At 37.5% G+C, this 10,401-nt stretch overlaps 1 protein-coding gene across 4 annotated transcripts in view; it reads right to left on the reverse strand.

Moving 5' to 3' along the window:
* The window catches only part of utrn (utrophin), a gene marked incomplete at its 3' end in the record, with an annotated part of 231,004 nt that overhangs the window by 138,324 nt on the left and 82,279 nt on the right, over positions 1-10,401 (reverse strand). For all 4 annotated transcript variants that reach the window (XM_079588189.1, XM_079588190.1, XM_079588188.1 and 1 more), the window contains exons 44-51: positions 8,162-8,311; positions 7,414-7,596; positions 6,555-6,656; positions 5,812-5,926; positions 5,522-5,724; positions 5,271-5,388; positions 4,398-4,603; positions 1,170-1,324 (exon numbers count right to left, since the gene is read on the reverse strand). In XM_079588189.1, the coding sequence (XP_079444315.1) occupies positions 1,170-1,324; positions 4,398-4,603; positions 5,271-5,388; positions 5,522-5,724; positions 5,812-5,926; positions 6,555-6,656; positions 7,414-7,596; positions 8,162-8,311 (1,232 nt within the window). The remainder of the gene's footprint in view (positions 1-1,169; positions 1,325-4,397; positions 4,604-5,270; positions 5,389-5,521; positions 5,725-5,811; positions 5,927-6,554; positions 6,657-7,413; positions 7,597-8,161; positions 8,312-10,401) is intronic.

The raw sequence follows: 10,401 nt of genomic DNA on the forward strand, positions 1-10,401 counted from the left end.
CATTTGTGCAGTTATTATTATAGTGGTGGTAATACTGGTGAAAGCATAACTACGGGATTTTATTATGATAGCAGCATTTATTGCGGTGAGAGTGTAATTACGATAGTGTTTAATATCCCGATATGATTACAGCGGTATTCTTATACATTCTTATGCATCGCTATAATTAATGAAACCATAATTATTATAGTCTTCAATATCACTATATTATTATGGGAGTATTGTTTTAGCATTTATTTTCCACAATAGTTGTAAAAGATTAAAAAGTTTATTTAATAATATTTATAAAAGCATAATTAATATCACAATATTATGATGGGGGTATTTAATGGCATTCATTGTCACAATATTTGTAAAAGCATAATTATGGTAGTATTTATTACACTAATATTACCACGATAGTATTTTATTGACATAATATTTACAAATGCATAATTACAATACAAGTTATTACTAAATTAGTATGTTAGTACTTTGAGCAAGAGGCTATAGTTATGGTAATATTAATTACATCAATGCTATCATATTTATTATAAAAATATTATAATAGTATTTATTATTGATATATTATTAAGTATTCATTACTAAATTATTATTATGGTAGCATTTTATGAGAGCATAATCATGGTAATATATATTAATGAATATCTGCAATATTCGTGAGAGCAAAGTCAATAATATATATATTTTTTTATAAAATTCATAAAGCTCAATGACAGAAATATATTATTATTATGAATAGGATTACAACCATAATAATACTCTGGTACTATAGTTATTATGCTAACACAAATACTGCAGTAATAAATACTCATGGTAGCACATATTACCGCAGTACTTGTGATAGCATAATTATTATGGTAGTATAGTACCTCATTATGTGTGATAATGCATAACAACAAAGGTATTCATTACCATAATAGTATTATTATGCACAACATTAAATGCAGCAGTAATAATAACAGTTATTAAAGTCCAGAAGAGTCTGGTGTGACATCTGTGGATGCTGAACATGTGCGTCACATGACGTGTGTGTTTATGACTCGTCGTTTCAGAGAGTGTGTGTGTGTGTGTGATGCACTTCCTCTCATCTCCTCTTCTCCCTCCGGGTCCCGGAGGTTAAAGGGAAAGAGCGTGCACGTGTAAACGCAGTGTGTATGCACACACACCTGTTATTGACAGCGTTCCATGCGTTGTTGAGTTTGTCCGTGAGCTCTTTGACCTTGCGCGTGTCATCGGCGGCATATTCCTGCAGAAGCTGATTGGACAGCTCATTAAAGGAAGTCACGCTCTCCTGTCCTCGGCCGAGCTCCTGCAGGAACACCTGACAACACAAAACATCCGTGAATACAACTACAGTCCGACCAGCGCAACTGTGACACAGCGGAGTCGGTGTAGACGTCACGATGCTTCGGTTCACGTGTGTCTGCCGCTGCAGACTGAAGGACACCTGACCTCAAGTGACTTCAGAAACTTTATTTCTAACCTAAGGCAAACACTATCTACTCATGTACAAAACATTTTAATAATATATGAATGCCTAACAATAAGCCAATGAAATTATGGCTCTAGCAGCCCCTACAGGTCAGATGCAGTGGTGTGTGTGTGTGTGTGTGTGTGTTTCTTCAGTTCAAACACTTACACCTATGCTTGTACAGTATTGTAGTCACATGCATTCATCATTTAATACAACAGAATGCACTGATTATGTTGAGGATTGATTGATTTCTTAAATTAAATGATGAGAAAATGACGAGAAGCTTTTTTTTGTTGGTTTCATAGGCAAACCTTCTATGAATGGACATCTCATCTTAATTTATAGCGCTTTTAACAATGTAGATTGTTTCAAAGCAGCTTTACAGAGATATACTTATAATTTAAGGTAACAGAGATTGTTTTGGCTTTATAGCGGTCCTTGAATATTATTATTATAATTATTTTTCAGCTAAAGTTAGTTTTGATTGATTCACTTCCGTTGAAACTATCATTTGTTAGTAAACATCTCCAGGACATTGTGTGGAGGATTATTACTGTCTTGTATAGTATATTTTGTATTGTATAATGTTTTATGCATGCTTTATGATAGAACCACCACTTCATGTAACTTCACCGGTTTCATTTACTTTCCCTTTTACCCATGTTTGCATGATTGTGTGTTTGGTTGTTTGTTTCGATTAGTTATGTGTTCGTGATTTAGTTCACTAAAACTTTAACTTTAACACACATTCATGTGAGTTTTGATTCTGGTCCCTGTCCCTTTAAAGATGCAATCATGCGAAGAAAGTTATTTTTCTGTGGCCACGGAAAATATCCTCTCTGAGAGTTTGATAGACGAGAGTGTCCGCCGGACGAACAGATTCATTGATTGATATTTAATTAACAAGATAATTATTCTTATTTTCCTTTTGAGCTAATTTGCTACACCACAGATTGAAGCCAACCTGTTGAAGCTCCTGACACTCAACCTGTCCGCGTGAAACTCATCGCTTATAAGCTTATGAAGCGCTCGCATGCCTTGAACGATTTGGGTCATCGCCAGAGCGCACATATACAACTCATTCATAATGAAAGTTGCTATTTGTATCATTGATTTTAATTTTTTTGCAGCCCACGTGATCTACAATCACCAATTTTTCCAAAAACGTAAAAGTTGTTGACAATACAATGAATTTAAATGTAGGGGACATATAGCAAAAGATTAAAAAATATGAGAAGGCCAATGCAGATATTTGATATTGACAATTTACTTTTTTATTTAGAGTCAATTAAACGTTCGGTTCCTTGCCGTCATGTGTTAATACAATCTGACGGTCACATCAATCAAAACGTTCATGCTGAGCTTGAACCGCTGTCCAAAGATGCCCTTTTTATTTAAAAACAAGTCATGAAAATGACTGACTACTGATGAGAATTTAAAAATGAAAATATAAATACATGAAAGAAATCAAATGTAAACCTGATATGATTGACGTGTTTGGCATTTAAACGTTGGATTTGGAAAAAATGCATAGCGAGTTGTTGATAACCACATCAAATTAAAATATTTTAGAAGCTTCTTGAGGCAGAAAAATATGTAATTCTGTCTGTAATTATAATCCAGAAATATGGCTTTTGTCCATTGACCTTATTAGGAGCAGCTCCATTGATTCCTTTGTTCCCAACAAGCCCACAAACATAAGAACATTTAAAACAGTTTGTGTTTTTCATTTATTTACTGTGCTCGGAAAATATATTTGAATTCATCAATTTTAGCAACTCATATCGAGTTAATTTGGAAGATAAACTGTGCATGCTGAGGAAATAAATAAATAAATAATTGAAGGTGATAAAAAAAAAAAAAAGAGAAGCCATACAAGCTTGCTGAATTGATAAAGAAATATTGGAAGAACCTGAGAAAGAGTGACAGAGTCTTTCCCAGAGAGATATCAGACTTTCTTAAAGGAAGATATAGCAGGAAACACGGACTATGATCAGATTAAAGTGTCCCTATGAAAAATGTCAATTACTTAAACACTAATACATATTTATCCAATTTGATCTGCAGTTCTTTAATTAGGTTGGATGATTAATAAAAAATGTAAACACATTTGAAGTGTTTATTTAATCAAATATGAGACAGTTCTATTAGAAAAGCATAGTGGGCTTAATTGGAACATGTACCTCACAAAGCCACTCCAGACTTTTAATTAAATAACGCAATTTAATTTTGTCAGTTCCTGGCAAACCATAACATGAGTTTTTACTCTTCAATGAAATACCCACTTTAGTGGAAGACTTGAATATCTATTAAGAAAACATGTACAACGGAGATTTGGGTGAGCCTAAGGTCACTTCCCTTATTCACTGAATGACAAAAAGCCTGATGGATTTCTTCTGTTTGCTCGACCACAAATCGCACTGATCCTCATATATTTCCAACACAATATTTCTTAGTTGTAAAGTGCATGTCTCTGCAACACATAACTTGGTTAGGACATCTCTCTAGCTTTCTAAAATGATTTAGGAGACCGAGACCAAGTCTTGTATTTTGAACAGTAAGAACAAACGCAAAATAACGAAAAATAATAATAATAATAATAATAATAATACACACTTAAGGGGCTATACACACAGAATGTGTTTTTCTATTCCACTGCGCTACTTTTCCATTGAATTTCAATGCGGACACGCTAGACGGACGTGTTTAGCTGTTGCGCTCGCCTCTTTTGCATGTCTCGCGCATGAATCAGCGTTTTAAAGCACAGCGCTATATTAAAAGTTCAACTTTTTAAAAACCTTACATTGATTTTCCTGTTCCACAGTTTCCTGCATCTTGCATGTTTAACCAAAAGTACGAACCTCTCACTGAGAGAAAGGTAACAATCAGAAGTAACATAGGTCAAAGGTCAAGTTCTCACCTTGTTGTCACTGATCTGTTTGGTGAGCGGCTCTCGGCTCTGTTGCAGCAGGTTATGGAAATGCATCTCGTTCTGACCAATGAGAGCCTTCACATTCCGCCTCTGCTCCTCCCATTGGTCGCTGTGGCCGATCATGTGGTCCAGCTGCAGGAGCCGCGCCTCCACGCCGTACTGTGTGTTGTCCCATTGGCTGCGGACCTTCTCCACTGACACACAGCAGGGAAATGTTAATTGCTGCAGTCCGTTTAAAATGTGTGTATTTTATTTGAATTATTATTTTAATCGGTTTGAATGAATGATTCAATGACTCAAAGACTGCACTTGTTTCATTACTGGATGATTCAGCTTTTTTGAACAAATCTCTTGAATGAATGGTTCAATGACTCACTCATAAAGACTTCACTTGTTTCATTACTGGATGCATCAGCGTTTTTGAACAACATTTTAACAGTCATTTGTCGCCACCTACTGGTGTAATGATTGTAATCGATAAAATCGTTATTTGAAATGCCATGTAACTTTCAAAGGGTGATTTGCTCTATTTTGCACTACCGTAGACATCAGTGTTTATAGTACTTCTTTGATAATATGAATACTTGTAACAAAAATAACCATACTGTGTGGATGAAAGGACTGTTTGTGAAGCTGTTAACACCTCTATATATATATATATGACAACTGCTCTCTCAGCGGCAGCGCCAACACAGATCTGTTCACTCTGATTTCATCACAGGTTTAATAGACACAGGCGAATTGTTGTCAATCATGAGTGCAATCACGTGAGTGTTTGAATCGAGATCACGATTAATCATGCAGCTCTAGGGCAAATACTAAACATGAAATGAAGATTAAGATGATGTATAATATGCTCACGCTTCTCTGAGATGGAGGTTCGCACATCTAGGTTGGAGGTTTTGTTCTTGATGTTTTGTGCCAGAGTGATGATGTCTTCCAGCTGTGGATGTCTCTGCTCTAGATCTCCCTTAGTCACCTACAATCACAAAACCGGGGTTTTAAAATGGCCAGGGTTTAGTGGCCCAGACGTTGTCTGTAATCGGTCAGGTAGGGGGAAAGGAAACGTCAATATCTTCAAAGTGAAGGCAAACACCCTCTCAGGTCCTGACCTGCAGGCGCCCGATGGTGGTGCGGATCTCATCTTTGTCTCCCACTGTGACGATGCTGGATTTGAGCATCTGGTGGATGAGGAGGAGCCAGTCCGCCAGCTCCGTGGCCGTCTGGTTGAGATCGGTCGGGCCCACCAGCTCTGGGCTGTGGTGGCGCTCCTCGCTCAGCAGACTGACCATGTGAACTGCAGATGGCACACTCGCTGAGAGACACAGGCACAATTCAAACACTCAATTAGATCTGGGAGAGCAGTGTGAGTGTCTATCTCACCTGTCTGCACAGCACTCACTTGTGAAGTGTTGCTGAGGCACTTGTTTTGTCCATGGAGACAGAGGCTGTTGTGGCGTCTCCTTCAATCTGACGTCCAGAGCTTTCCAATCTGCAGCCAGCTGTTCGATTTTACTCTGCACAAACACACACACATCATGCTCATTCTCATCCACCTCTCTATTCATGTGTACTTCAGACTGTTACCATTTTATCTATTTATCGGTTAATCAGTAAATTATGGAGTGCCACAAGGATCCGTGTTAGGCCCTCTGCTATTTTCAAAATAATTGCTGCCACTTGGTTAATATTATTAGAGAACATGGAATTATTTTCCACTGTTAGTATGCCTATGATCCTCAGTTATACATTTCATCACGACCAGATGAAATCTCTAAAAATTACCCAAGTTGAAAGAGTGTGTTAAAGATATAAAATACTTCTCTTAAATTCGGATAAGGTGGAGGCATTACTTATTGGACATGTTGTATTTGGTGTAGTTTTGTGGTAAACACCATCCCGAACACACAATCTCAACAGTAATTACTGTTCTGTCTGTCAGAACAGACAAACTGAATATAAAAACCGGAATGAATTTCAATGCAGGACATGTGTTAGTGTAACCTTTCGCATCAAGCTCAATTTATTAAGGTAAAATTATTTACTTTCCGGTTCATGCATTTGAATTCTGCTTTGGCATTGCACTACTAACAAATAAAAGTGAATTGAAGCTCAGCTCGGTTTAATTTGTTGGGTGACACAAACCTTTTCCTGTGGTAATAGTATCTGTTTCCTCTGGAGCTCAATAGAGTAAGACAACAACTCCTCCAGCTCTCGCTTCTGCTCTCGCATGGACATTTCCAGAACCTACACACACACACACGCACACCAGTCAGATCTCAATACTAGACGAGTTATTGATTTATAAGATATCGTGGTTTCATTGCGATGATTACGACAACAGAACCAAACATACGGGAAAGGGCGAATTCACTCAAAACTGTTTGGTTACTAACATTCCTCAAAAAATATTTTTTCGTGTTCAGCAGAAGACAGTCATAAGGGTTTAGAAGGACACAATTAAGTCAGAATAATTTACTGTGATTTCTGGGGGAACTTTAAAGGGGTCAAGACATGAGAATACGACGAATATTTATACATCATCGCACAGGCCCCGCCCACTGGCATTCAGTTGCTTGATGGCTGACATTTGCCTACACCGCGTCTTTGTAGAGCAGGGGTAGGCAACTCTGGTGCAGGAGGGCCACTGTCCTGCAGAGTTTAGCTTCAGCCCTGATAACAACTCACATGCCTGCATCTATCTAGTAATCTGAAAACATCGATTGCCTTGTTCAGGTGTGTTTAATTAGGGTTGGAGCTAAACTCTGCAGGACAGTGGCCCTCCAGGACCGGAGTTGCCTATCCCTGCTGTAGAGGCTTCAGAAGGATCCCAGCGTCCCAAACAAGTTGATGTTATATTTGAATACTGACTGTTTTTTAGTTTTTTTTACTGACAAGCCTTAAAGGAGCCGCCCCTTAAAAACAGATCATTTCAGACAGAGGGTCAGAATGAAGGTTGAAATTAATCTTTTCCGCATATATATATATATGTATATGGTCTGACCTGTCTCTCAGTGGGTGTGACGTCGCTCAGAGACTGGCTGGAGATGTAAACCCAGTCTCCCAGTGTGTTCATGCGCTCCTGGAACTGGCTGTAGGACGGCAGCCGGGTCTCGTCCTGGACCTGTGGGTGTGTCTGCAGACGGCCCTCCACCTCACGCACCTTATCCAGCAGCTTACCACTCACCTTTAAACACACACAATGGCACATCATTATCACAGCCATTTCAGGTAAAGCAGCAGTGACAGACCGGTATAGGAGCCAGGCAGATTAATCAGCATATAAATGACCATTCTGAGACCATCAGCATTAGCCCACCGCTGAGCCTACTTTGATCAACAGAAGTGTGTCACGTCCAGATTTACAATACGTTTGAATTGAATTTTCATAAAAGTCGTGTTTATTTGTAAAGATTATCGTAACTAACAAAACCTGTAAGAATCCTAAACTTTTGTTTGTTCTCAGAGATTATCTAAATGATACAAAAGCCAATGGAAAAATCCTATTGGGTTTTTGTTGAGGGAACCAGAGAGATGTAAAAGTACGGGTTGGCCTACAAAAATACATCATTACTGCAGCGCTCTATTGTGTGTGTGTCTCTTTTGACATCATTAAATTGTACCCACCAGACATCAGAGTAGATGTGAAAACATGAGGGCGACACAAAAAGAGATATTAAGGTAGAGAGATTGAGAGAGAGAGAAAGAGAGAGACGTTGGTGTGTTTGTGTGCTATGGAGTTGGTTTCGTACTTTACTCCAACTGATGTTGATCTGCCTTATTTTATTCACATGCATGTCTCTGTCCTGAGGACTCAGACTGGAGTTTGACAAGATCTGAGAGCCAGTTTTATTCAGCCATGACAACGTCTCATTCTGACCATCCATCTCCTCCGTTAAAGCCTGAGAGAGAGAGAGAGAGAGAGAGAGAGAGAGAGAGAGAGAGAGAGAGAGAGAGAGAGAGAGAGAGAGAGAGAGAGAGAGAGAGAGAGAGAGAGAGAGAGAGAGTGTGTGTTAATGCAGACATTCTGAGGCGTTTTATTTCAGCTTTTAAATTGATAGTGTTTTAGTGTGTGTCATTGGATGTATTTAGAGTAAATTTACACTACTGTTTAAAAGTCTGGGGTCAGTAAAAAAAAAAGACAAAGAAAAAAAGAAATCAGCAATGATGTTTTAAATTGATCAAAAGTGATAGTGATAACAATTGTAATGTTACAAAAGATTTCTACTTAATAAAATGCTGTTCTTTTGAATCTTCTATACATCAAAAATCCCCAAAAAGTATACGTTTGCACAAAAATATGAAGCAGAACAACTGTTTTCAACATTGATAATAATCAGAAATGTTTCATTAAGCATCAAATCATATTAGAGTGATTTCTGAAGGATCATGTGACTGAAGACTGGAGTAATCATTAAACATGAAAATTCAGCTTTGATTAAAGGAATAAATTACATTTTACAATATATTCACATAGAAAACATTTATTTTCAATTGTAATATTTCTCATTATTACAGTTTTTACTGTATTTGCTCAAATAAATGCAGCCTTGGTGAACAGAAGTGACTTTAGTAAATATGGTATATAAAACAAAATAAACCAAACTAGTAATCCAGTACTAAAACTAAACCAAAAATTGTAAATAGTATTAAAATAAAATAAATGTAAAATGCTAAATAATAAGAAATAAAGTGTAAAAAAAATATATATATATATAATAGGGATGCATTGATACCAGTATTGGTCTCAGACAGCGCTTGAATACTGAATTGAATTCTCGTTCACGTCTTCTTTCGATTGAACGGACTAATTTTGAACTTTTACTAATTCACACACAATTTTGACCGTTCGCAAAACCCCGCCCTCTAACGGTTCTCGTCCAATCCTAGCTCAGCAACTGTAACTAGGAGAAGGACCTCCGTCAAACATTGCGATTTCAGCAAGATAGTGCAATGATGCGCCTATGGCAGTGAGGTCTGCACGGGCTTAAAACTTGCTGTATTTTATGATTGCTTGCAACTATTATTTAAAAATAGGCTACATGTACAAACAAGTTTCACTACGGCACTGCGGCCCCCTCATCAGTCAGCAAACAAGAGAGAAAAAAGAGAAAAGCACGGACTTACTAATTACGAAACGTTGATGTGGTTGAACAGGTACACAGTCACAAATTCCTCTGGAACTCAAACATTAAACTTCAAAACAAAGTTTGCGCAGTTGCACAACTATTTACACAAACATATCCTTCTCAGTCGGCTACGAGTTATGAATGAAGAGAACAGCATCGAGAGTTGATGGTTTCAGCGCGTCCTCTGATTGCAGTGTTGTGACTGAAATAGCGCGCGCGGGAGCACATGCGCAAAACAGTTTTGTAAAATGATATATGATCAAATAAAAATGATTGATATATAATTTTACAAAACTGTTTAGTGCATGTGCTCCCGTGCGCTATTCTGTCTATACTTTCTGTCGTGCCCTGGAGGATATGTCTGCTGCATTACTCTAAAACCAATCACTTAATGTATGGAGCTCAACCCAGCCATGGCTATGGTTCTCAATTGTTTGACGGGCGTAGTAACAATAACTAAGGGGCGTGGCTTTTGCGAACGGTCAATTATGTACAAACCTCCATCTTGGACAGTTTCCTAGTAAACAGAGTTGGTTATGTCTTAAGTGAATGTAAACAGTTGAGAAATAAAACACACGTGTAACAGTATATTGGACCCGTGCATTCGGTCTTAAAGGGACAGTAACCTAATAATCCTGCTGCTGTGTTTTACTGTTAATCAAACAACAAAAGAAAATAAATCACTCACTGCTCTTGACGGAATTACTTTTATAACTTTATAAAGATCCATCTATATTTAATTTATTCAGTGAAGACTACGCAGTATTATTTTACATTTTATTACTTAAATTCTGTACATGAAAACTGCTGAAAAACTATTTCATATTTGTTCTATATGTAATTTGATTATTTGTTCTTATTTT

This window comes from Phoxinus phoxinus (assembly GCF_949152265.1).
Source record: "Phoxinus phoxinus genome assembly, chromosome: 18".
NCBI lineage: Eukaryota > Metazoa > Chordata > Actinopteri > Cypriniformes > Leuciscidae > Phoxinus > Phoxinus phoxinus.